The sequence below is a fragment of the Paralichthys olivaceus genome, chromosome 12 (assembly GCF_024713975.1).
Source record: "Paralichthys olivaceus isolate ysfri-2021 chromosome 12, ASM2471397v2, whole genome shotgun sequence".
NCBI lineage: Eukaryota > Metazoa > Chordata > Actinopteri > Pleuronectiformes > Paralichthyidae > Paralichthys > Paralichthys olivaceus.
The window spans coordinates 15,586,258-15,613,144 of record NC_091104.1 but is presented as its reverse complement, the minus strand read 5'-3'; the positions used below and the strand labels follow the sequence as shown (position 1 = coordinate 15,613,144).

Sequence of the window (26,887 nt, the reverse complement as noted above, 5' to 3'; positions counted from 1 at the left end):
TCTGCGTTATAGTCCCTCAGGGGAATGCTGTGCACCTCTGATTCCCCCGGTGTACAACCTGTTAGATAATATCCAACCTGCATCCATGAAAAGCGCGAGGCAGCAGACGCCTGTAGCGTCTCTTTAAACAAACTGTCGAGCGTCAGATGAGTGTGGAGGCTGACAGCGAGGGAACAAACACATCTCATTTAGATTAATGAGAGGCTGTGCACTTGGCCGCCGAATGTTATGATCACGCTGTTTGAGGAGTGGCTTTTCTTACCGGATGAACAATATAATTTCACTAAGGTGGCGCGTTCAGGTCTCTTATTATTCCAGCCACCGTGCAATATTAAAATTCCCACACATTTAATTCTGTAAATACATGGTTTGCAAATGTAGGCAGGCGAGGACACACCCTGGCATAGATGATACAGGCCTCAAATGGACTTCACCTACCTTGAAACATGTGCAAATTACACTGTGTGAAATGCTTATGTTGTATTTTCTGGTTATTTTGCTGGTCATTTTAATTCCTGGGTTTGTTTGAATTCACTTGATCATAAAGTAAAAGGGCAAAGGCCAAGTATTTGCTGAAGTGCTGTTTATGTTGTGAGTGCAGATTTGTGTGTGTGTGTTTGTTGAGTCTGTGTGTGCGTTTTAGTCCTTGGTTCACCTGCAGGAGGAGCTGTGGCTCGCTGCAGCCTCTCTGGAGCAGAAGAGAGAGATCCCTCTTTTTCTCCTTCAGTGGCATGAATAATATCCCCAGTGCTGGAGAGAGAGCACATCAAGAGGCAAACGGCAAGGGGAGAGAGAGATAGCAGCCAGTGTGACAGATTAGAGCGTGGCAGAACTTGTCTCCCTGACTGACTGCACAGTGGGAGAGCAAGTGCACCAGAGTGTCAGGCTATAGGCTGCTGCCTGCACACACAAACACACTCACACAGACACACACAAATTCACAGACCCCTCAGCCCAGCTGCACCAGAAGAAGTTCAGAGAGAAGACTGACCTCAAGAAGGTACAGTATGAGTGTGCGTCTCAACCCTGGGAATCATATCTCCTGTCCCCCTCTGTATATTTGACACATCACGAGGAAATCAGCTTTGTCCACTTTGTTTTCCAGGTGGGTCGGTGGAAGTTTTGGATTCACTCGACTGTTATGGCTTTCCTCAAACTGAGGCTTCTTGTCCTGTAGAGGATCTTGTGCATCTCCAGTCCCGAAGAAGAAGTCCTCTCGTGCTGCCAGCCTGAGGGAGGATGGAGAAGCTGTCAGGAAAGGACAAGGAGCTGATACGAGGCAGCTGGGAGAGCCTGGGAAAAAACAAAGTTCCTCATGGTGTCATCATGTTTTCCAGGTATTGTCCTCCTCAATCAGTGGGATTTAGATGGAATAAGACAGTAAAGTGACATGAAAAGAGAAGAAAACATTAAAGGTTGTTATTCTCTGCAGTTAACCCATCATTAATATGTATTCTAATAACATTGTATACCCAAGTGATACAGTCTTGCTATTTTTTCTGTTTCTTGATACCCTGTGATGTTAGAACATGTAAAACAGGTGTATAAAGAGGATCACGCTTAATCCTTCGCTGCACACTTTCACCATGCAGACACCGGAGGCTTGACTTGTTGCTTGGCGACAGACTGCAATAATCCACAATTTACTTTGAGATAGCTGCCGATAAATCACGCTGGCAGGAGAGATGCATGATTTGTAGATTGATTCTGCGTCCGTGTGAATGTTTGGCAACCCCGTGCTGTCTGTATACACCTATAGAAAAGTGTGGTATTTGTCTGTGGTAGACTGTTTGAGCTGGACCCCGGGCTCCTCAGTCTTTTCCACTACAACACAAACTGTGGCTCCACACAAGACTGCCTCTCCAGCCCCGAGTTCCTGGAACATGTCACCAAGGTGAGCTCTGTTCACCGCAGCGACCGCTACAAGTATACACACATTCAAAATCTTGGCTTAAGCAGGTTTTAAACACTTGTGCATGTCTGTGTCTGCCAGGTGATGCTTGTGATCGATGCAGCCGTCAGCCACCTGGACGACCTTCACTCCTTAGAGGACTTTCTGCTCAACCTCGGCAGGAAGCACCAGGCAGTGGGAGTCAGCACACAGTCATTTGCTGTAGGACCAACATCATAACACAACTCCCAAGAATCAATTACACAAGTGAATGATCTGTAAGAAATATATGTTTTTGTGTGTGTTTGTTTCGACTTGTGCAGGTGGTGGGTGAGTCCCTTCTCTACATGCTGCAGTGCAGTCTGGGCCAGGGCTACACGGCGACGCTGCGTCAAGCCTGGCTCAACATGTACAGCATCGTGGTAGCAGCCATGAGCCAAGGGTGGGCCAAGAATGGCGAGGACAAGGCCGACTGAGGCGCACACCGAGCAGTTGCTCTCAAATCACTCAACATGGTTGCCATGGAATAAGGTTGTGTAACTTGCAGCATTGTGGCTTTGGCTGCTGTACATTTGCTCTGTGAGTGGGGTCGCGTAGTTTAGCAAATGTATGGTGTGGTTACTCTTTACCAATCGGATCGACCTGTAGCAGAGTTTATTTTCTTTGCCGTCTAGCTGCCAGGTGATGCTGTGAGGATCTGACCCAGTCTTCTCTGGTTCTCCTGAGGTTGGACCTGTAACCTTAGCTCCTCTCACTGAGAAAAAGGATAAAACAGTTTCGTCTCTTTGTTTATAATGGCTTTGATATATATACTCAAATGATACCAGTGACTGTAGTGGTCTTTGTGCTGTATCATAAAAAGAGTTGCACAATTGTGAATCAGTAGATGTTTTATTTAGGCATCACACACTACTCAGACTGTGATGATTACTGTGGCCAGCATGGCAGCTCTCTTTCCAACTGGAACACAGTGATACTTACAAATACATGTTCAAACCGTTGGGACAAAGCAATGTGATCTCACAGAAGAAAATCCTATCACCACACAATCATTACTGTGTTTCTAATGAATATTGCACACCATGACACCTCTTTTTATGTGTGTGACTTTGTTGTCTAACATTTAACCTATGGATTATATAAGCAAATGGAAATTTAAAAATCTTTAGTAGATATTGACAAGAACTGTTACACTCTGATAGCTTTCTTCAGTGATCTACGACTGTTAAGGCGTCTGTGTGCACCTTTCTCGACATGGTGTGTTTTATGCTCTCTCCTGTAGAGGTTCTGAGTACTTCAATAGGCTTCAGCTGACTGTTAAACTCTAACCAATAGACTGTTATGTGACCTTTAGAGTGTAGACGTAAAGGGCACAAAGGAGGAAGTATAATATCTTTTCCCTTGGCTTTCGGTTTTCAGTCGTTGTTAGTGTAAAGTAGTTTTGTTGTACTGTAGTCGATTATTTCAATGATGATTATTTATCCTGTGTTGTCGTGGCTACAAACATATTACTGCCTCTGATCTAGAGGTGAAGATGAGCAGAGTGACACGTGTTTCTCCGATACAGGAAGTGAAATCAGGAGTGAATATTGGTTCTGGCCTATGAAACGAAGATAAACTTGTTTTAATTCTTAATTATTTTCTAAAGCCTGACAGATATGGATTTTTTCTGGCCGATGCTGATACCAATATTAGGGAGTAATAACGTTCCGATACCGATATTTCAGCCAATAAATATTTACTAAAAAAGAATTTGGCAAATTATGACAAAGAAATGTTGCGGTTAAGTATTTTAAAGTTAACCATATACTATTATAAATCTAATGTTGGTTAAGGAAATAAGGAAATAAACATGAATTACTGATACGTTTGTAATATCGGCTTATATCGGTCTATCGATATATCGGTCAGGATTTTATTTATTACCCGCAGAACAAATAATACAGAGCCACTGTGTGCTGACTCTGTCCAATATGTGTGTACTCTTATTACTGCTGCCATAACACTGTCTACATCATCCTCAGCTGTTATTTACATTCATGGTCATATCGCCAAGTAACTTAGCAACAGTGCGCCAAGTATTAGATAATAACACCATACAACTGTAAATCCAAGCTGCTGATATGTGGTTATTATCGCTTTAGTCTGAGTTTACATTTATAAAGTTTATTTTTATATTCTGAAATGTATGTGTAGTCAAAGAGCATTGATTTTTTTTGTTTTTGTTTTTTCTAAATGTGATGTACAATATATCCTCCAGAAATATATCCCTGTGTTGATTTACCTGTTCATGAACCCAGTACAAGAAAACATAGAGGTGCATTTGCTATAACCAATATAATAGAAATGTTATCAACATCTAAATGAGTTTTCTGTTGAAGTATTTTATCCCTGCAGAGTCTGTTCAGTCTGTAGTCCCATAGATGTACTGTTTGTTATTTGATTGTGTAGGTGGTGTATTTTTATAGTGATTCTTTTCTTAGCATCAGTACACAGCCCTGTGCAGGTTGTTATTATCCATGTCTGTTTTTTGAAGTAACCTGATGTTAGGTCTTTTCTGGCAGCCAGCCGTTAGAACGTTACATCCAGATCAGTACATATTGGGTGTGTTACTGTCTACCTCACTGATATCAGCTGCTACTGAACAGCGATGACTTCACTTAGTTATCCTTCAGCCAAAAAAATATTATTAGAGTTAATACAAACTTAATACAAACTTAATTGTAACCTGGATTCCATGCAACACTTTAAAGAAAAAACATGTTGTGTCCTCACTTGAGACTAAATAAATAAAGTGATCTGTGGATATTTTATTGCTAATTGAGGTCAGTGTGTTTTCCTCACGCTCTCAGCTTGTTATTGTCACAGACGGACGATGGTTACGACATCGTGGTCAGCATTTGAAATCAATCACACGACGCCTGATTTCCTTCCCACTGACAGCCCCATCCCTTAGCATTACGTAAGATCCAAGTGCGGAGTGGCTCATCGCCCTTGGCTACAGAGATGAGGGCGACTTGAGGCACATCAGCCCGCTTACTCATGCAACTGCACAATGTCACATCGCGACTGTTTACAGAATTTCAAAAAACTTTCAAACAATTCACAAATTTGCCCTTGGGATCTTATAGCGTGGAGTGTTTGATTTTTATTTTCGTCCAAAAACAAGTAAAAGCTCACAGATATTTACGCGTGTTTCTACTTGAATATTAGAAGGGCCACAGTAGTGACGGACATGGAGAGGGGCGGGGGTGAATACGATGACTTATCTCAATGCACAGGGCTCATTTCTCCCGTATAGACAATTTGGTTGTATCATTGTAAAAGTCACATCTGTGAGCTGGCTGTCCGTTCTGCTGTTGGAGCAGAAGCTGACATGGCCTTAATCTGTCTCTCTGCACTGCCAGCACTATGCTCACCCTCTCTGTCCCACTAACAGTCTGCTGTATTTATGTTGGATCCACGCTCCTCGTCTCGCTTCAGCCCACAGATGGTCACTGGACTCTGCCTCGACCTTCTCTCAGGTCATCAGTGGTTAGACTGCTGCCGCAGAATCCACTGTGCTCCCACATAAACCACAGCATGTGTTAATTTCCCCCTGTGGTAATTAATTAGTCGGCCCCTGCACCTCTTAGCGCATGAGGATTGTCGTCTGGAGAGGGAGTCTGCGAGAAAAGACAAACAGACATTATTTTTAGAAAGTCTGCAATGTGTTTTAAAATGAAGGGGTTTTCAACGTTGTCATAGCAACTGTTAAGTGATGGTCCAGAGTCGTGAGTGTTGGTGCATTTGGGGGGTGAGGGGTGGGGGTATAGCTCTATCACTCACTCATCCTAAATCATGCAGCGGAGAGGAGCGAGCTGAGTGGAAGGTGACTGTGCATGCAGCCTCAGGTTAATCAGGTTTTTGCTCCGATAGCTCTCGAGGAGCTGCAGCCCCGCAGCACGAGCCTGCCAAGCAACAAGCTCCACAGTGGGACTGAGCCGTCTGTCAGCAGCTGCTGCAAGCGCGGACGAGCAGTTGAAGATGAAGCTGGTGTTAGTCATACATTTTCCTACTGTAAATAGACCAATGTTTTTGTCTCTCAATAATTTCCAAACTCATAATCACATTTGTTGAAGATGTATCACAGATATATGTTATTAGAAAAAGCCAGTGTAATTTCCTAAAACAGTAGGACACTGTTGTTTTTAGCAAATGTTAATACCTTTTTTTTTTTTTAGTATTTGTTGATGCAGATTAATACACATTTGTTATTAATATTAGTATTTCAGTATTTTTCAAAATTCTTATACTTTGAAGTTTTTAGTTATAAATTGAATTAATTCAGAGTTGTGTTCTGAGCACTGCCAAGTTGCTGTTCTACATTGAATAAACACCAACAGTGTGTCTGATTGTATCCTGTGTTGACACAGACGGAGGGTTGAAGCTGCTGCTCCTCTAACATGTTACTTTTATACCTGGGCTTTGTAGACAATGTTTCATTTAATTTAAGACTATGGCAGCAGGATGGTGTCTGGGATTGGCTGAAATAAACTATGGCGCCATTGTTCGTGGTGGAATCGTATCGTTCAGAGCGACAGTGTAACTAATTTATGTATTTTTAACATAGTAAAAAAAGATGGCCGACACTCCTGTCACTAAGCAGAATTGAAGCCAAAATATCCCGGATACAAACTGTTGCCATCTTGTGCTGATGACGTCATTTGGAGCCAGAGTCTGCGAAATAGTGATTTGAGGGAACATGCCACAGTGACAATCGTGAGTCCGCCTCAGCTGTCAATCACGACGTTTCACATTGTTTTTATATCATCCAATAACATCTAAAATTACAGAAAACATCTTTCTAGAAAACATTTAACATACACTTTTTCTTTTCAGTTTGACCCACGTCCCATTCAGTAACACGGAGGAGGTGGGGTTTATGACCTATACTGCAGCCAGCCAAAAAATGGCTTTGATTTTAAGGGAGCCTTTGTAGGTCTAGGGTTCAGAGGAACATCTAATTGAAATATAAGTTTATCAGGCTTACTTCTAGAATCAATTTAATGTTGGATTTCTCAGAATCTGACATTGTCAAAACAATATTTCCAGTCTGGTCCTTTAATAGAGTGTAAGAGGATCAATTCAAGCAAAGAAACATGCATCACTGCTTGAGTTAGCACACGCTGCCCAATTAAATCCATTGAAATGGATTTGCTATGGTTATTTTCTTTTTCAGCCTGCAGTCCAAATATATGACAAACATTATACAGCAGTTGTATGCAGCACTGATGGCAGTACTGTATGTCCTGTACGTCCATGGTGTACTGCATTAGCTAACCTTTCCTGACACGTATATACTGCCACTTATACCTGAGACATTTTTTCAGTTTAATAAGGTGATCTCTGTATGAAACATGTTTCCTCGAATTGACGAAACAATCTCAGCAAAAGGTTCAGGCTGAAAGTGAGAAAGATTGTGTGATGTGATTGAAAGGTCTCGAACATTTAATAAATGGAGCAGCTGCTTCCAAGGTTAAAAAACTATTTTCAGTCTTAATTTTTAAGCCAAAATGGATGAGTTTAGATAAATGAACATTTTATTATCTGATGTCATCAAATCCCATCAACACATGCTAAAATTCCTCTTTTAAGGAAGGGCAGTAAAAGCTCCAGTGCTGCTACTGAGTGGACGTATTATTTCCAAGGTTAAGAATCAACTTCAAATCTTCATCCCTTGCTTATGACCTTTGTTCCAACCTGAATTTCTTGCTCCTGCTTACAGCTTCTATATTATGCAAATACTAAAGTCCCAGCAACTTATTAAGCCACATTTGCATGTTGAAACTAACCCATATGAGAGCGACAATATGTTTGCTGCAGGAGGCAGAGGGGTTTTCTATTCTCTGCATCTGGGCAGGAGAAAGTTGAGCAGCGGGCCGTGCACCCAGAGGAATTCACCTTTCACTGAGAAGCGTGCTCTCAGCAGTTGCCACGGGTGACAGGGGAAACGTCAGGGACTTTTCTTTCTTCTTGTGTAACTCTTAGTAATGAAGGAGCACTGTATATATTGACAGGCATGCTATGGGTTTCTTTTTCACCCTCTTAAGAACCTTTTCTCTGCAGGAAAATCACATCCATGCAGTCAGTGTGAGATGTCTTGAGGATATACTTTGTGAAGCAGTATTTAAGCACTGTGGTGTTACCACTTTCCAATGTGGTTTGGATAAAAGCAGATGCTTGTGCAATAATTTGCAGTATCCACCCTCTGATGTGCTTTCATAGGCTAAGGAGGTCTGTAGTACATACAGAGGTTTAATTGAATTGAGGCTATATAGTTGGAAAGTGATCACTCTGTTAAATGGAGGTATTCACTCTGTGATTTTGTTTGGATAGGTGGTCTGATCTGAGAAGTTACTGGAATTTCATATTTTGGGAAATGCTTCTATGAGAGGGCTGATATCCCTTGCGGCTGTATATGAAGCTACTGCCAGCCATTAACCAAAACACAGAGTAATACCGCTAGACTTGCCGCATGTCTACCATTTACTTTATCCAAACAGATTACTGTGTACAAAACCCTAAGAGTAAAAGGGATTGGGTTGGATCAACTTTGGAAACCACACCTATAATGGCACTCAGTAGAGTGCATACCTCAATGCCCAACAGCCCCCTTATGAGGCTACATTTAAAATCACTCATCTAAATTTTTTACACTCATAAATATCAGTCCCCTAAACATGTCTGATTTTAAGACCCATGAATTATTCTCTGAGAAATCAATGAAAATGTGGGAAAACACATCTGACAATGTTTCAGAAGGTGACAAAAAATTCCTGGATGTTCCCATTGATGTGAATCCACACCAAAATGCAATGCCTTTTTCCTTGATTCATGCCTCACCCCTTCAGAAATTTTTATGGAAATTGGTTGTGTAGTTTTTGCATATTGCTGTTAACTGGCTGCAAATCAGTGATAAAATGCAACAATGGAGCAAAGCACAAAGTTAGAGAGCTCTTATGTTATTATGAGTAGTCTAAAATTATCTTTTGTTTCCTCATGAAACTGACACTGTAGACTATGGCAGCCCGCCACACTCTAGATAAGTACATTTTCCTAATAGTGGGGCATGACCCAAGGAAGAAACCTTTACATTGTGTTGCAGTGCCAGACAAACGGGTAGAACCAGGACTTTTGTTTCACTTTCTTTAACATGTTGATATCTAGTATAATAGCCTTGGTGGAGGTACAGTTTGTGTCCCTCTAGGTGGTAAATGTGCACATTTCCTGAAGACACATTATAGTAAACCTACTATTTACCCCCATGAAAGTCTGAATCCCTGGCTTCTAAAAACCCATCATCACAGACCAAAGTAGAGGAGAGTAACAAGCAGTTCATGGCACAAGATGAGTGGGTTGAGATGAACTCATTTTAATATCAGATCACAGAACTTCACTTTTGACAGATGAAGACTTGTCAGCCTGACAGAGTTTACTCTCAAAAGCAGAGCGCCGCTCAGCCTCAAACCTCCTGGAGCTCTAACAACCCACATTTACAGCAGGCTCAGATTTGAAATCACATACTTATGAGACACACATTTCATAACCAAGAGACATGAACACATCTGGAAAGCTAATGTCCGAGCAGACCTTGGATGGCCGAGTCTGCAGAGCATGAGTAGACATGACAGGATACAATAAAACTAGTTAAGCATGAAAACGAACAAACCTCCTGCATGGGACATTAGAGCTAAGAATACCCTAATACGTTTTATTTTGTGTTTTTCTTTCAAAGGCGAGTGTGTTTAATGATCTGTAAAACCAGCTTCTGGAGGAAAATGCAGGAGATGCTCTTTGATGTTTTATTTTCAAACAGATTTTACTTCATAATACTCTGCACTGACCACATTATACCCTCGATGCTGCCAGCTTTCATCTGATTTTTGCAGAAAGAAAAACTAGAATCCGATTCATTATAAAATGCAGCAAACACATTTCACTTCATGAAATAATATGTCATCAATCTTATGAAAGTAGAAAACGTCACATCACAGGTATTTGATTTTTTATGATTAACGTTAAAGTCATTAAGTGTAAATGAAGTAGATCGCCTTCACCGGCAGCTGTGACATGGTGAATAGCTACAATGTCATCTTAAGGGGCAACAGCTGAAGATATGCCCACTAAATTTTTCATCAATAAATGTTGCCAAATTCTTAGCAAAGACGCAGACTAACAATTGGAGCCTTTTATTGATGAAAGAAGTAAATTTAGTGGACATTTGGTGGACTGTCGCAGTTGCCCCATAAGCTTACATTGTAGCCTCAGACCCACATTTACAAACACAGGGCCCAGGTTGCAAAATACCAGAATTCCCCTTTAAATCCACTACCTGACAATTCAGCTGTTCTGATGTGAACTGATCAAGAACACATTGAAATAAATAAGACAAGGGAATAACAATTGATAAACAGCTTTGAATTTTTTTTTATCCTCGACAAAGAGCTTGCTCATACATCATTAAATGATCCATATGGCAAAAATAAAACAGCAGCTGATTGAAAACACCAAGGCACCAACAAGGACACAAAATAAAAAAACATCTTCAAAAAAGAGAGACAACACTGCTGTGATGTGGAGACACAGTAAGTTAGCTATATAAAGTTTATAAGGACCTTGGACACAGCAGTCGACAGAAGTCTCTGTCCAAGATCTTCTGACTTGTTCCAGAGCTTTCAACAATGTCACATGGTCTTCATCAGTGGATAAAATTTGCTGAGTTGCCATAGAACTGTAGAACTTTCCACTCTAAGCATAATTTATTACACCTTCCTACATGTTTTAGTGTAAAACTCGAAATTCATGATCCTATGAAGGTTCCACAAAAAGCAAGTAAATGGATCTAGAGCAGAGACTGGTTTGCTAACATGCTTCCATGTTTCCAAAATGAATACCAACAAAGTCCCAAAAAAGCAGTGAATAGTGGAAAGTCTGAACAACCACACAGTTACATGACTAATTAGGAAACCAATCTACTGATGAAGACCATGCGATATAATCTAAATCTTTGGAAAAAAGATCAACAGCATCTCATGTGTGAAGAATGTTTATGTCAAAGCGGAATGAGTTCACTGCTGACAAATAAAAAATGGAAATACCCATTGACTGTTGGTGAGAATGAGAATCACAACTCTGGGAGGTTGCGTTTTTATGTCTTGGTCGTTTCCTCCGCTCTTTAGTTTTCAGTCCATGCAGCATATTTCAGGCCATGCTGGATTGTCACACGAAAGGGAGTTTTTCTTCAAGGCACAGCAAGAGACAACAAAACAAAATGTACATTCAGCTCTATGAGAAAACCTTTCACCCCACCTTGATGAAACAAAAACAACCCCAAGATACAAAACCCGAAAACACACAGGCTGACGGCAAATCATGTGAAATGTGACTGTAAGGTTACTGTCAATGCATACCTATAATTTATCCAACACAGCTTACATGCAGTGGAGTGACACACAGAATAGAGATAACTGACATCATGGTGATGTAGTGTTGAGTTGTACTATTTGTAGTTGGGACATTTTAGGATAAATGAACTTGAGCCATTTTTGTAACAGGATACTTAAAATACTTTCAGTACCTTTAATTTCACATTTATCATTTCATGTACATTGTAAAATTCAACTCCATAGCCTATTTTCAATCCATAGTGTGCTTCTAAATTCTGAATCTTATTTTTCTTTCTTGCTGAGAGTTAGATGAGATGACTCTCGTATCTACTTTATCTGTTGAATATGAAGCTATCATCAGCAGGTTAGTGAGAGATACCAGATGGGAAATATTTTGGAGGAAATTACAATAATCAAGTCATAGCCAAGAAAGCAATTATTACACAACAATTGTTAAAAATTAAAAACAATATAAAACAATAAACACAAACAAAGTTTAGACAAACAGCTATTTGACTCTTCCTACAAACAAATTACATAAAAACTCCAAATATGATTGGCTGGAAAGATGTCATGTGAGAGGAGACGTGTATAAAATAAAAACACATCATCAATACAAGTGTTAACACAGATCAGGGTCAATATTTTACTATACAGATTATTACAACTCCAAATAATTTCACAAAATTATGAAATTACAGTACCATATGGGAATTTTGGAATTATTGATCAAACATCATACAGAGGGCAAAATTACCGTGCAAATAAGATAATTATGAAAAATCTGGCAATGCTGAAATTCTCACTTAGTTTAATTTAGTTAAGCAATAGGCAGTAGCTTGGAGTGTCAGCTGGTGACAACAAGAATATACTATGTTACTGAGCCCAGTGGCGGAAACGTCTCGCCCTGTTTCCAGCCTTTAAGCTAAGCTAAGCTAACTGGCTGCTGGAAATAGCTTTGTATTCATTATACAGACATAAGTGTGGTGGGGTGCTGAAGGGGCTGCAGCATCCCTGCTGGCAAGGGACTGTAACTGCAATATAAATGTTTACTAAACAACTCAACATTTAGTCGTAGACCTAACATTTTAACCTCTGCCAACGAGGTTATGTTTTTTCCTGCATTTGTTTGACTGTAAGTTCGCTAAATTACATGAAAACTACTAGAAACTTTTGCATGAAATCTGCGACTCTATTAATGTTGCTAAATATGGTGTATTTCAACATTTTTGTTGATTCTTTGAAAAATAACTCACAAATCTTACTGAAAAATGAATTTCTAATGAGAATCTGAATCTCATGAATTTAAATGTGATTCCGCCTGTGGACACTGGTATTGATCTTCTCATCTTACACTCAGCAAGAAACCAAATTAGCTCATTAATATCTTTTCATTTAAATCAAATAAATTAAGGTACACTTTTATCATATACACATCAAAACAGCATTATTAGGGAATGCTCTGATTAAGATGAAGCGACTCCAGTGGTTTCTCCGCTCGCAAGCCGAAGCACAATATCAATGACACCAAAAATACAGTAGCAAAAATAGCAACCTTAAGTTGATAATCGTTACAACAAAGCTTCAGGTGCAGTCAAGCTGCTTGTGCCTCCGCGGAGAGAGAGTGTATATTTATTACAGTGCATCTCTGACTTACATTCAGCCCTCCGTCTGTCTGCTCTCTCACTGCAGATGGCTTCACAACTCGCTGCCCTCACCCTCAGCCTCCCCGAGCTCTGCTGCCGAGGAACCAGATATCACCCGGACCACTCTGTCAGTCTGCGGGGGTGGGCCTGCTCACACCACCCACTCTGCCGGGAACTTTCACCCCCGCTCGTGAAGTGGCACCTCATGAACATCTCTGATCTCTGATAAAGGCAGTTCCACCTCAGTCGCTTTCGTTACGTTTAACTTGCACATGAAGCCACAGAAGCACATTAAAGTTGTTCTATCAGGATTGATGTGTGGTTCATGTCTGTAAGAAATATTCAGTAGAAGTTTTGGCCGACTGCTGTTTCTACATTTATGATGATGTTAATTTGAATCCTGCTCCTGTATTCTTAAGCTCCTTTCCTCTGCAGGTTCTTCATCATTTTTAACAAACCCACTTTAAACTCAGGGTGTGAGGCAGCTAAGTCTGAGGTCAGTGGCAAAAACGTAGCATTGCGACATTTAGCAATCTGTGTACCCCAGGTGAAGCACACATGGAAATCAGCTGGAGGGGTTGAGTGTTACTGGTAGCCCACAGGGCTGTCCATGAGCGGGCTGGAGCAGTAAGGGTCTGGGGGGTCTTGGAGCTCAGTCTCATGGGTCTGGGTATGGTCTTCCTCACTCTCCTCTTCCTCCGCTGGATTGTGGCTTGAACCCTGTGAGCTGGCCAACGCGCCGTAGCTGTGGTGGGCCGGGGAGGGCATTGGAGTCAAAGCCAGCTCTGGCTCCAGTAGCACAGACGCCACAAAGAGCTGAGGGAGTAGGATCAACACACAGTTTATCATTGTGTCACACAGTGAATCAGGAAATTCAAGGGGAGCCTAAACTTGATGCAAATATCCAACAATTTCAACATGTATCATGATTAATGTGTTGTACACAATCAGTGCAATATGTATAATAGTAACAGTAAGTTAGTCCTGGCTAATAGTGGTACTGTACATTGGAGGCTGTGGTGGATGTCGCACTGCTCCTGTCTGCATCAGTGAACGTCCCCTCTGTTGGCTGATCAGACATCTGAAACACAGAGAGCAACTGAGCTTCAGAGTTTCTTCAGACAAACCTGACCCACTGAGTAAAGCTGCTGACCTGGTAGCTCATTGACTTGTCCGGTCGCTTCCTAAGGCACAAGCGGAAGAGAGAAAAGACGATGCAGGAGAGCAGGGACGCAAAGGTGAAGAGGGTGATGGGATGCACTGCACCTTTAAAGATAAAAAGTAAAGTGCAACGAATTTAAAACCTTGCAGCCGTGTTACACAACATTTACAAGGGACAGAAATGTGTGTGATAAAGTACCTAATTTGAGCACAGAGAAGAAGAGCAGCCAGAACATGCAGAGGAGAGGAGCCAAGACGACCTGGCTGATGGCGTCTCTGTGGATCCGCTGGCTGAGTTTGGTGGGAACGTATGCATAGTAGATGTTGTATCGGTCGACCATGTGCTTCAGGATCACATAGAGCAAACCTGCAGGGACACAAAAACACACTTAGGGCCTGATCTTCTAAGATCCCAAATAAAGAGTGCTAAATTGCGTGTGCATTATAACAGATTGTACGTTTGGTTCGGGGGGCGTTTTGCGGGTGATCTGTTAAAAATAATTGCGCAAAGGATAACAGGTGCAAACATGGTAGAGGCAGTATTATTTAAATGTTTGTGTGCGTTACTGGTTTCCACCATGGAGCATAAGCAAAGCGAAATTTAATGCCATGGAATACGAGGTGTTGGTGGAAGAGAAAAACTGAAACATTTTGTGGAGCTACAGCGAAGAAATACAAATATAACTCAAAGAAACGCGATATGGAAGGGTATCTGCGAGATACCGTTACCTCCATGCCAATGTGTTTTCTACATGTTATGAGTTTCTGACAGAAATAAATAAATTAAAAATGCAGAGGCCATCTTATATTGCAGACTATATTAATGAGGCTCAGCGCAAGTTCAATCCGAAAGATTTTCTCATATTCAATCATTCACAGCTCTCTCTCTTTCTCTCTTTGCTTATTAATCAACTGATGTTTTTAATGAACAATCAGATTCTGCCACAATCTCATCCAGCCAATCGTGTGACTGCTGTCAAACTTTTAAAACCTTACTCCTCTCTCTCGCAGTCAGCGGCTGTAACCCTCCTCCACCCCAATCTCCTCCAATTTTCATCCAAAGCCTAAAGTCATTCATCATCATATCAAGATCCTCAATTCCTATTCTACATTCTGCAAAAAGACAAACAACATTATCCCTGAAAATGTTATCAGATCTGACATTGATTGAAGGATTTGAATGAATTGTCATTATAAATAGTAAATATCTGTACAGCAGGAAAAACACTTCTGAATATCACAAGCACTGATATGTAGTAGTCACTTTGATTCTTTTTTCAAATGAATATTTAGCATTTTGGCCCTTTGAGACTATTTGCCTCATGCCTCTGCTGTAAATAACAGGTGAAATCCACAGAGCAGCAGGGTATGAAGTACAGGAGCCTGTTTGGGCTGCAGAAGTAAATAGAGGCTTGGTGAGCTCTGGGCAGAGACAGGAGCAGAGTGGGCGTCTGGCTCGCAACTCACTGTGTCTGGGCGTCTGGGACTACAGCAGCAAATTCACACAGTCTGCATCGGACTGACAGGCGGCGGAGAAGAGCGAGGTTACAGTATGAGGGGAGACAGCGAATACACACAGGAAAGACAGGGAAAACAGGGAGAGAAGAAAGGGGTAGAGGGGGATAAAAACGGCACGTCGCTCACCAAAGGGTGTTATGATGGGACATGTGATGCTGTAGGTCATGCTGACAGCAAAGATGCACATGGTCCAAGCGTACTCCAGGCCAAACTGGAACTCATAGGCCTGACTCTGCAAAACAAAAATGCAGAAAAACCACAGTGAGGTTCTTAAGTTTCAAATCAAGTCTCTTGAAAATGCTGACATGAGCGCAAAAAGGCTCCGCTGACCCGTTTGACGTGGATCCGCTCGGCCTGGGACTTAGCGAAACAGAGGCGGAGGGCGTACACCGTCAGTGCGGGGATACGGAGGAGCTCCATAGAGGTGCCAATCAGGCTGGACGTGATCACGTAATTTACAAAGAACGCACCATTGTCAGGAAGGAACACACACCTGCATAAAGGAAACAGTGTTGAGTGTTTGCCTGTGTCTCTTTACAGATGTCTCTTTACATATCCTCGGTACGTTTTATCTACAGATTAGACTCACTGGAATTTGACTTCTTTCTCGTCCAGGAAGTTGACGTCAAAGAGCCATGTGAAGAACAGGTCCAGACTGCAGAGAGAAAAACTTTAATAAAAATCAAAATAACTACATAAAAATAACTGGAGCCCTCAGTTAACTATACAACTTCACACAGGCCCAGCAGTCCCCTTATGAAACCACATTTAAATCCACTACATTTTCATCTGAATCTGCAGCAAATTACACACACTCGTAAATATCCTTCGCATAATATAAGGGTTCGTCCCTGACCAGAAATGGGAGGAAAAAAAAGTACAAAATGAACTAGAATTTTCAGATATACATACTTTACTCGAGTATTTCTTATTTTTCTGACAATTCCTTTACTTTTACTCTCTACATTTAAAAAGAATATCTGTTCTTTCTATCTGTACTTTCTACTCCCTACATGTCGGTTTTTTTAATTCATTTTGCAACACCGAGCACCCCCTTTCCAGCATCAAGATACATTTTAATCTAAATGGACAATAACACTCCGAGGAAGACTCCGCAGAGAGGAAGAGAGGCGCATGTGTCCATGACAAGGTGTAACAACATGGAAGAAAGTGAAGAATCAATCAACTATCACTACTAACATCAGTGCAATAAAACATTCCCCATCCCTCACCTTATTTTAACGCCTGTTTTTAGTTCATTGCTTTTCATTTTATTTGAGGTAAGAGTGGTTTATATTTAATAGTCCTCAAACTATATCAATGTCTCAGTTTGCTTTGCACAGATACAGAAATGGGCTTTTTTCACTTTTATACATTCAGTGTACTTCAGAGATAAGAAGCGTATGGTTGTACCTGGATAGGCCGAGTGAGGGCAGTATGATGACCATGAAGACCAGCAGTAAAAAGCACTTGTGCATCGTTACTTGGTTCTCACCAGATCTGAAACATTAAATGACAGACGATGGATCATAACAACATCATTATGTGATGCATGTTTTACTTATAAAATACATCTCCACCATTACTAATGCATAATGTGAAATAATGTGATGGCAAGTCGGGTTCATGAGCACGAACTATACGTTTCACTCCAGTAAACAGACGATTTGCATTCGCTCTTTTGCACATCACGCCTGCACAACACGTTTATGGGGGGGTGGTTATGTAAAGACAGGGAGCTCATAGGTGCTGCATGAGGTTGTCTCCTCATGCACAGCTGTCCCGCTCCTCCTCCTCCTCCTACTAGTCGCCATGTGCTGCTCCTCTGCGCACGGCGACTACTGTGCATATCATTATCCTCACATGGAGATCTCTATGACAACCTGCCCAGAATAACATTGCAAGGAGAGTGACAGCGAGAAGGAGGGAGAGAGTAAAGAGGTTGAAAGAGAAAAAAATAATAATTGTGATGAGAAAAAAAGAAAGAAATTCTGAGAGTTGAGAGGAAGACAGGCAGCTACACATGAAGAGTCCATTTGAAGGGAGGCATTTCCATTTCAGAGGAGAGAGGCAAGAGGCGGTCGATGGCTGGTGAGTACCTGGTCCAGTGGGACTCAAAGAAGGCCGAGTAGTAGACGATGAAGGGCAGGAGCACCGAGAACGCCCACAGCAGGAGGGTCGGTAAGAACTGGGTAATGACAGGGCTCTGTATTGGAAAGCGAAATGGTTCATTAACGACACCGAAGAGGTTAAAAAAAAAAAAAAACGAAGCACAGAGGTAACAAGTCGGTCTCGAACTCTGACCCGCAGGCTCTCCACGGGCTTGGTGACGTTGAACTTGTCCATGGTGTTGACGATGATGGCGGGAGTGGTGAGAAAGAAGAGCAGCAGGAAGAGGAGGATGTTGAGGAGGACACAGCGGAGCCACCAGCGAGATCCACACACCGACAGGTTCTCCCTGGTGGTGGGAGAGAAATAATGAGTCTCCGTTCACAACAATCATCGAGCAGCACAGACAGCACATTACAACACTTCTCTCCCCTGACACGCCAGTGCTGTGTGTACTGACAAAAGCCAGGAATAGCCGGCTCAGTCATTTCTTCTCTTGGCCAGTGTGTTTCCACTGGACTGGAGAGCAGGTTTGCAGCAGTGCACTTTGACGCTCAGTTTTAATGATGAAACACAAGTCCCTGCTCAACCCCAGCAGCCTGCTGCTGCTCCAGCAGAGCACAAACACAATCTTGCATACAAACATGCTGCAGCCTATCAGGCGTGAAGCATAAAAACAATGAGCGCTACCATTTCCCTGGTTAATCTCCCATACATATGCATCACTCGATTGTTACATAATACTACTGCGCCGGTTGCATTCGCTTTCCAAGATAGGCAACAGGAATAGTGGCCTTGCATCCAATCACCAAGGGGAAATGAGCCTTAAAATGTCTCCACTGGTTTCGAAATCCAAGCACATGCCAGCTTCATTTAAACATTGTGGGTGTGAATGTGAGTAGTTTACACGTCCCTGTGACCAAGCACACAGAAGTGTTTGAACATAATAGTAGGACAGATAAGGTATCAAGACTTTGGGGATGATGAAGGGAAAATTCAAGAAGAACATTGGGACTGATGAAGTTGGGAAAACTGTGGTTGTGGGCTACTGACCAGATGATGTCACTGGGAGCCGGTGCATAGCTGACCCCCCACTTGTGAGACTGCACCACCGTGGTGATGCTGGACTGCTGGGGTCTGCGGCGGCAGTGCACACGACTGTAGTCCTTCACAATCCTGCAGAACAGAAAGGAAATCTGCATCAGGCATTGAAGAAACCTCATGCCTTCTTCTTCCTCTTTACGCCTCTCCATGGATTTTATGGTTTTCTCCCCCACTGTGACGGGGTTTGTGTGGCGTAGGGCACTGACACACATAAACCTCAGTGTCACGCTGCTGTTTACTCACACAGCCGTCATCCTCTCATCACGAAAAGTCACGAAGGCAATGCCGAGCCTCTTCAAGGAGATGCGATTCTTCTCGGCGTTGAACTCGTCCGTCCGCTTCTCTTCCAATTCACTGTAGTACTGCTCTGCGTCCACCTGCAGAGAAAACAAAGTTGGAGCACACATCTCTCACTGCATCTGTTTCTCACAGAAACCTATTACAGATATTACAGTGGTACAGTGTGGACTGCAGTGCCATCCAGTGGTAACATCCTCTCTGTGCAGCACAACAACGCTGCAACTCTACAAATAAAACCATATGCAAATCACAACATTACTGATAAAATGTACCTTTTCAAAGCCGCAGATGTCACAGCAGAATATCTGAGCACACGGATGAGTCTTTATCATGATCTTTCCCTGTTTTTGGGCCTTCGTGGCGAAATAAAGTCTTCCCTTCATCGCTTTACGCCTGCACAAAGCAACAGATAAGAGCTTCACACCGGTCATAAGCTAAACTGTGTTGTTCCGATCCAAAGCAGCGACCATACCTCTCAAGGTCCAGCCTCATCAGCTTGTGGATGTCGAAGCAGAAGCGGATGTCGGTGACGGTGCAGCTGGGGTAGGCCTCACTAGTGAAGGGATCAGGAAGAGTGTACTGAAGTGCTGAGTGCAATTGACAGGACAGGACTTCCTCATGACAGTAAAGAAATGTAAAGACAGGATTTAACGGAACAAAATAGAGATATAGAAAAAGTTAACATGTTGTACTGTAAATGTTTGGTGATGAGTCCTGGGTCAGAGATCTCTCTGGGTATAGAGGTGATCATCAGGGTTCTGGCTACCTGCAACACAGAAGGTAAACACCATCAATTGTTAGAATAAACTGCAACCCACATGCTGTTTGTGGATTTCTTAAAAAATAGTGCATCTTAATCTTAATGAAAAAATAAGGAAACTTAAGAGGAGTGACATCAATGAGAGTGTACAATTTGGTGCAGCTTGACTGTATTTAAGAGGACTGTTGGGCCTTGCTGGAGGTATATGCTTTACTTATATATACAGTACTTTCTTTTATATTTCTACCAACGAGACAATTCAGATTTTTACAATGAATTCTTGGACCCCCTTAAAAACAAGATGATTGAAGATTTCAAGGAGGTCAACCCTGAAATATAAAACCGTCTAAAATGGAAAAACTGATTTGATGAGATGTTTTAACAAGACGATTTGATGGAGACTGACCTTCTCATCTTCTCTGTACTCCAGCCTTATCGAGTGATGAACCATGCACAGCGAAGTGATGATGAAGTAAACCAGCGCGAAGATGCTGTGGAGCCACAGGAAGCTGTCCCTGTCGGCCACAAACACACCACTGTGCTTTCAATCCATAAAGATGAACCAGTGTTTTTATTTTCACGGTTCTGTGGTGTTTCATGAGATTTAGGTCATGTGTGCAGTGTTAGACTTACTTTGCACTAACATTAGCCAGTGTTGTTCTTCCAAAGTTTTCAGGACTGTCTCCTGTAGGAATAATGAAACACGACAGACAGCGAGACGTTTTAATTCTCAAATGACTTTAAGGAAACTCCCCCACCTCTGTCTGGAGGGTGAGGCAACAATGAAGCAATGTCACTATTCAGAGAAAACATTTGACTTTTTATTTTGAAATCTCCGTCAGCTTGAGGAAATTTCCCCCAAAAAATATATTTGAAAAAGTCAAACATCGCACTGATGCCCAACTCTGATGTTCTAATTCAGACACCCTTTGTTTGCTGTTGCCATGGCAGCCAGTCAACATGTGACGGTTTATTTAATGACCCGGGTGACACACTCATAAGATTGCAGCCGACAGGACGGCCCAGCTCCTCGTAGACCCGGCAATGGCTCCTGTCTTTGTCTCGTTATGGAACATCTTACTCAACACTTCCTACAAAACGAGCACACAACCGCCAGAAGGCATTTCTGCTGCGATACAGCAGCTGGTGTTGTTGTGCAGCGTCCCGGCCCTGACACCTACATGGGCATGTCGAGAGGAAATGAAGCACTTTCTATTCCTACAGTCTGTCTCGGGGAAGCACTTGATGAGTTGCCACTGGTATGCGAGTTGGATGAAGTGTGTTTGTGTTAAGTTTTACTCCATCATATTGTTTTATAAGTCAAGTCTAAATTCTCCTCCAAGTTGATTTGTCTTTTGATCTCTTTGTACTTTTGCAAGGCACTTTGTAAGTCGACTGGTACCACAGATTATTTCAAGCTAAATTCTCTAAATTCAACCAGTAAATCCTGTGTGTGTGTGTGTGTGTGTGTGTGTGTGTGTGTGTGTGTGTGTGTGTGTGTGTGTGTGTGTGTGTGTGTGTGTGTGTGTGTGTGTGTGTGTGTGTGTGTGTGTGTGTGTGTGTTTGATCATCTGTGTGGCCTGGCCTCGCTCCCTGTGAGGTGCCCCATGTGAGGTTAGGGATATCCTCTGGCCTCTCTAACAGCAGGCTAGCCGAACCATCATATGAGGACAGAAATACCCAGGAGGTTCCCCGAAAAGTTGACCGGCAGGATTACGGCCAAAGACAGCAAGCACACTACGGTCATGAGCAGGATGATGTGGCGCTGGAAGGACAGGTACGTGACGGCATCGATGCCACATTTGCTGCGGATCTCCTCGTCCCTGCAGGAAGAGAGAGAAGGGACTCTGACAAATAGAAAGATGCTGCAAAGGGGTGAGTGATGACATTTCCACTTGTGCAGATGTAAAAGTAATCAGACGGGTTTGATCTTAGCCAAGCACAAGCATGAAGTCCCTTTCATTGTCGGGGGAACCGGGCCAAAGGCTTGTACCTCATCATGACTAAAACTGTGCCACAACAATTTGATGCCAGAAGCTGCGGTCACCAGGCGGGAGCTTCAGAAAACACAGTGTCATAAAATAGAACAAAAAAAAGAAGAGAAAATGGGAGGACAGAAAAAAAAAAAACATGAAAAAAAGAAGAAAATAGGTGTACGCTGGTCTCATGGCAGCCCACACATTGAGAAGTCGCAGGGTGGGTTTGCTTTTTCCCATGGGATCCCAGGGTGAGCCACTGGCATGAAAGCTAAAAACAGCAGCACGCAAACTCCACAATAATACTATGGAAACCATGGACACCATGGAAATTCCTTCTTTTTTTTTTTTTTTTTTTACAGGCTAAAATCTATGTGTGCAGTCAGACTCAAGTGCAAATTTCCACCAGGAAACCATGGCACCAGCGGTCACATGAGCCCAGACGCGTTTGTTTTTGCAGCTAAATGAGATATAACACGAGACTTTACATTTAAGGAGTGACATCATGCTTGAAGACAGAGGGCCAATAAAAGGATGGAAGCTTAGATGAGAGGAGGGCGAAATAATTACAAGAGCAACCTCTTTGTTTACTTACTTCATATGGTAAAGAGATGAGAGCCACGAGCAGAAGCCCTGGAAGGAGACGGGAATCATAAAACATCCAATGGATTGGTTATTCAGGATAATAAATGACATGTGTATGCGAGGCCGGGCACATCTGGCTGCTAGCATGCATCCACTATTTGCATAGTAATGAGGTCTGCAGAGCGACAGGGGGACGGAGGTTTAATAGGTCTGGAGCAGTAACCACTTTAGTGCAGCCTCAGCTTTGTGTAGGCCGATGACTCCAGTCTGATTCTTTGTCTTATAAACATGCAGCGGTGACCTCAGACTATCACACAGGTGTCATGGTGTCACACACGGTTCAGCTGAAACTTTCCTCCTATAACAGATGACGTCTCGGACAAACTTTACTATAAAAATGCAGCAAGGCAGGATTTGTAGACATCACTTTATAACAGACAAATGAACAGTGACACTTTGTTATAATGACTGTAAATACATGAGGGCATGATGAGGAAGCCTGGCAGACTGTCTAGCATTAGTGGGCATGGTGATTATAGCGTTCTCATACGTGAGACATGATTTTACGTTTCCCATTGTGCACTCTCCGACATATTTTGCTTTGTGAAGATAATTGGACTCTTTTCCTCAAATACTATGTTTCTTTACCGTAATTATACTATATCGGGTACCGTGTGTTTTTAAACAGGAGTGGCGCTGTAGAGCGAGATGAGGAGATTTGAATGCATGCCAAAAGCGTGGGAGTGACATAACATAGCATCACCGTCCGAGAGGGGAAAACACTTTAAACATTTCTAGTAATCTCTAAATGAACTTCTGAGACTCAATGACAATCATTTGTTGTTCTTATTTTTTTCATCAGCATCGTTTCACGATCACCCAGTGTGCTGAGCTGCGCTGGGCAGCAGTAAAAGGGAGAGACAGTGGAATTGTTTCCATCCTGTGGTACGGAGACGTTTGGCTAATCTCGTTCTGAACCGCAGCCGCGGGTGGGCAGAGCAACCGAGTCGGTCGCTGGGACGGCGGGTGGAAGGAAGCCAGAACACTGACTTGTGAAATGTCTAAAAATGATGACTCTTCCCCCAGGGATAAATCTAAAGATGGAGAGGATCTATGTAAAGGGGGCATTCTCTTGTAGTACAACTTATTAAGTTGTAAGCAGAGCTAGTACTAAACAGTAAAGTAAAACTTTTCAAACATTAATTCATTCATAAAAAAGAGATGTTTTGCTCATATGCAGGTTCATCATTTTAATTTGGGTTATTACTTGAAAACGTGTGATCATGTTAGCAAACAGTTCCCTATAAATTGACACACCAGGCAAACAGAACGCTGAGTCAATATTCACTCTGCTTTTAACTCAGATCTAGTTTCCACCAATTGAAAAAAAAAAATATTTGTAGAGCAAAAATAGAAGAGATACATAAAACAAACAGCAATCATGTGAGCTCCAGGACAATAAGACCAAAACAATGAGCTAAAAGATGCTTAAAAACAAAAACAATGACACCGTAATGCTGAGGGCAACTGCAGAGATGTGTGGACATTCTGTGTGGGTTTGATTTTATGTGTAAGAAATGCATTCAACATCTTTGTTAGACCTTGAGGACATATGAAGTGGGTTTAGTTGGAACAAGCTGAATGTAAACTTAATGGCCTGTTAAAGGGGAACTCATTAGGGAAGCTTTCATTGATCTGACAGTGCTGTTCTCAGTTTCCTTGGTGAAGTGATTTGAAAACTCAGAACTCACCATGTCCTTGGTCTCAGAGTCAGAGGGGCTGGACTCGGAGGGAGACTTCTCCTTCTCACTTGGTTCTCCATAAAACAGGGACGTCAGACTGAAGTGGAGTAAGAAACAGAGGGATCATCACACTGACTGCAGCCTGACATGAAGTTATCAGTATCATCAATTCTGTGCTTCAAGGGAGATCACGGCCATATGCCGTCACTGCCGCAGACAGTCCTGTTCCAGCAGCCGTCTGAAAACGAACCCTATGTGCTTGAAGACATTAAACACAGTGTGGACAGATCTAATAGAGCCAGTGTGATGATTGAATCTGTGGATATTTCTCTGTGGGCCGCACCGCTGACAGTTCAACAGCGTGTCAAATTAAGCAGCATAATTGTGTTAGCATGAGAGAGGAGTGCTTGGCAAAACACACAGATGCTGCCTGCCCTCAGGTGGTGCGGAGCGGCCACGGGTCAGGCAGAACTAATCGAGCCTCCCTCACTCCAATGGAGAGGAGGCTCAGGTCAAGCAGGAGAAAACCTCTGCAGAATAATGCAGACTGCTGAGTGAACCTGGAATCTCACAACCCTCAAGGTATTCAAATTAGCAATTGATCGATATATGAAAAAGACAGAGGCCAATCAATTGCTAAGTCTGAAATTCTAGGTGATAAAATAAAGAGGGATATACCTTTATTTGTTTCTGTCTTTATAGTCAAATTTTTTAAATGTTGTGGTGGCTTAAAAAACTTACAATAAACTTATTTGTATTACTCCTCATCTGAAATAGTCCCACATTAAGCAATCATTTATTCATTGTTTTATGATATTATTTAGCCCAAAAAAATCTATTCGTAGTGGAGTCATTTTGAGGATTTATCTTTCCAATAAGAGCCACTGGACTGTTTTTTATTTAATTCGTTGAAACAATAAATAGAGAAAACAGCCAGTAGAACCAGTCTGTGAGCCTTGTGAATTATTCATCAGGTAATAAATGCCCAAAATTGCCTGGTTCCAGCTTCTCATGTGGGACACGCTGTTGTTCAGACAAAACAGCAACAAAAAGGTGTCAATTTGTCTGACAACAAAACTGTGGCATTAATTGTATAATTTGGACAGTTTAAAACAAAAATAAAACTTGATTATAGCCGAGTTCTCTCCATCACAGTGGCTGTGTGTATTAGAAGTTTTAAAAGATGCATTTATATTTTTAGGTTATTATTATATGTGCACACAAGATAAAACAATATCACCACTTGGCACTGGCTGTATTAAAGCAGGAGCTGTTAGGAGTGATTCCATTTCTAAACAGTACCATTTATTCTCAGCAGAGGGAGCTGGAGGCTGCAGCATCACCAGCTCCACTGAGACGTCTTACTCCATCTTAATGTGGACGTGGCTCACAGGCAAGCAAGGGTAACCGGTTCTGTAAGTGTTAAAAAAACGGGTGAGGGTTGTACCTGTCGTTCTCCATCAGCAGAGCAAGGCGGCCGTAGTCCCACGCAGCCTTCCTCAGACAGGAGAAGATGAGCAGCAAGAACTGTAGAAACAAAACAGGGACATGAACACAGGGGCTCCTGGGAATCTGATTCTCACACACGCATACACACATACACTCATATACACACACACATATACACACACACATATACACACACACATACACACATATACACACACACACACACACACACACACACACACACACACACACACACACACACACACACACACACACACACTGTCCTCAGCTGCTTCAGCTCTAACATCATCCACGTCCGTTCCATATCGTTTGATTTGAAAGCTGAGGCCCGTCTCCACACAAATAATAGACAGGTTGAAATCGCTGCAGCAATAATGAGCCATATTCTTCCTTTAGAGTAGTACATGGTTGTCTTGGAAACTACCAGAGAGAGGTCAGCATGCACTCACAAACACAGGCTGCGCACTAATGATCAATGAGTGAAGTCAGTGGTGAGAATATATCCAGCTAGCCTGGATTCTGTCATAATTCACAATGAATTACAATAACATGTATTATATTAGTGGACCCATACTTAGCAGCCCTGGTTAAATATGGAACATGATGGATGAATGTCGACAAATGCAAACGGAGTAAAAGTGCAGATGAATGTTTGATTTTAATGACAACATTAAATCATTCATGTATTTGAGTTCAGGAGGCAGTGGGCGGGGATGACAACCACGTTAATAAGGAGGAGGCTCGCATAAATGTTAAACGATTCATTCTTCAGCGATCTAAAGTCATACATAAACAAGCAGGGAGACCTTGACTGAGGCCTGTGGATGAATAAGGAGCATGCGTTCTTATTAGCAGTCAGGGCCCAAACTCCTTCTTTAAATAAGAATCTCCCCAGTTTCTCGCCATGTCCGTCTCCTCCCTGCCATTTTATGTGATTGCATCCTGATGCGTGGGCACGCTCTCCTCAAGTCCCACACATGATTAGTTCTGTACGATGATGGGACTGATGCTGAGACGTGATCCTGTCACCTGAAGGGGGGGTTTGAATCGTGCTATGACTCTTGCTCGTCATTAGGAGACAATGATCGACCCTCTGCGTTGTCTTGACAACTAGGCAATGATGAAATGAGCCAATTAAAACGCTGAGGTGGCAGATTGAGAGTGACATCAGTGCTGAGATCAAGTCTGACGGGGGCC

The 26,887-nt window shown here is 42.3% G+C and overlaps 2 protein-coding genes and 1 long non-coding RNA gene across 7 annotated transcripts in view; 1 reads left to right on the top strand and 2 right to left on the bottom strand.

Moving 5' to 3' along the window:
* Nucleotides 1-70: 70 nt before the first annotated feature.
* Nucleotides 71-4,711, top strand: ngb (neuroglobin). Of its 2 annotated transcripts, none has more exons than XM_020084811.2 (5): nucleotides 71-1,000; nucleotides 1,178-1,337; nucleotides 1,786-1,894; nucleotides 1,994-2,113; nucleotides 2,215-4,711. In XM_020084811.2, exons 2-5 carry the CDS (start codon nucleotides 1,240-1,242, stop codon nucleotides 2,365-2,367), a joined length of 480 nt encoding a protein of 159 aa, XP_019940370.1. In that variant the 5' UTR covers nucleotides 71-1,000; nucleotides 1,178-1,239; the 3' UTR covers nucleotides 2,368-4,711. The 2 variants fall into 2 exon arrangements, with proteins under 2 accessions (XP_019940370.1, XP_019940369.1); XM_020084810.2 differs by having other exon boundaries at nucleotides 1,106-1,337.
* A 704-nt stretch (nucleotides 4,712-5,415) lies between these two features.
* Nucleotides 5,416-6,798, bottom strand: LOC138412222 (uncharacterized). Of its 2 annotated transcripts, none has more exons than XR_011244715.1 (3): nucleotides 6,758-6,798; nucleotides 5,720-5,891; nucleotides 5,416-5,556 (listed from the first exon to the last, which is right to left on the bottom strand). It is a non-coding gene; the product is annotated as an uncharacterized lncRNA (long non-coding RNA). The 2 variants fall into 2 exon arrangements; XR_011244716.1 differs by having other exon boundaries at nucleotides 5,720-5,948; nucleotides 6,758-6,790.
* Nucleotides 6,799-9,285: 2,487 nt separating this feature from the next.
* Nucleotides 9,286-26,887, bottom strand: part of tmem63c (transmembrane protein 63C) — a 30,455-nt gene continuing 12,853 nt past the window's right edge. For all 3 annotated transcript variants that reach the window (XM_020085244.2, XM_069535369.1, XM_069535370.1), the window contains exons 3-23: nucleotides 25,668-25,747; nucleotides 24,230-24,317; nucleotides 22,489-22,526; nucleotides 21,598-21,740; nucleotides 20,551-20,602; nucleotides 20,324-20,432; nucleotides 19,850-19,923; nucleotides 19,630-19,710; nucleotides 19,430-19,550; nucleotides 19,101-19,234; nucleotides 18,807-18,929; nucleotides 17,949-18,102; nucleotides 17,744-17,850; nucleotides 17,058-17,144; nucleotides 16,234-16,299; nucleotides 15,975-16,137; nucleotides 15,771-15,876; nucleotides 14,326-14,493; nucleotides 14,119-14,231; nucleotides 13,972-14,046; nucleotides 9,286-13,781 (exon numbers count right to left, since the gene is read on the bottom strand). In XM_020085244.2, the coding sequence (XP_019940803.1) occupies nucleotides 13,551-13,781; nucleotides 13,972-14,046; nucleotides 14,119-14,231; nucleotides 14,326-14,493; nucleotides 15,771-15,876; nucleotides 15,975-16,137; nucleotides 16,234-16,299; nucleotides 17,058-17,144; nucleotides 17,744-17,850; nucleotides 17,949-18,102; nucleotides 18,807-18,929; nucleotides 19,101-19,234; nucleotides 19,430-19,550; nucleotides 19,630-19,710; nucleotides 19,850-19,923; nucleotides 20,324-20,432; nucleotides 20,551-20,602; nucleotides 21,598-21,740; nucleotides 22,489-22,526; nucleotides 24,230-24,317; nucleotides 25,668-25,747 (2,313 nt within the window). In that variant the 3' untranslated portion in view covers nucleotides 9,286-13,550. The remainder of the gene's footprint in view (nucleotides 13,782-13,971; nucleotides 14,047-14,118; nucleotides 14,232-14,325; nucleotides 14,494-15,770; nucleotides 15,877-15,974; nucleotides 16,138-16,233; nucleotides 16,300-17,057; nucleotides 17,145-17,743; nucleotides 17,851-17,948; nucleotides 18,103-18,806; nucleotides 18,930-19,100; nucleotides 19,235-19,429; nucleotides 19,551-19,629; nucleotides 19,711-19,849; nucleotides 19,924-20,323; nucleotides 20,433-20,550; nucleotides 20,603-21,597; nucleotides 21,741-22,488; nucleotides 22,527-24,229; nucleotides 24,318-25,667; nucleotides 25,748-26,887) is intronic.

Excerpts from the sequence above, each read along its gene's own strand:
- ngb (XM_020084811.2), top strand. The coding sequence starts at position 1,240 with ATGGAGAAGCTGTCAGGAAAGGACAAGGAGCTGATACGAGGCAGCTGG. Across the intron at positions 1,338-1,785 it reads GGTGTCATCATGTTTTCCAG|ACTGTTTGAGCTGGACCCCG; the intron begins GTATTGTCCTCC and ends TGTCTGTGGTAG. Across the intron at positions 2,114-2,214 it reads TCAGCACACAGTCATTTGCT|GTGGTGGGTGAGTCCCTTCT; the intron begins GTAGGACCAACA and ends CGACTTGTGCAG.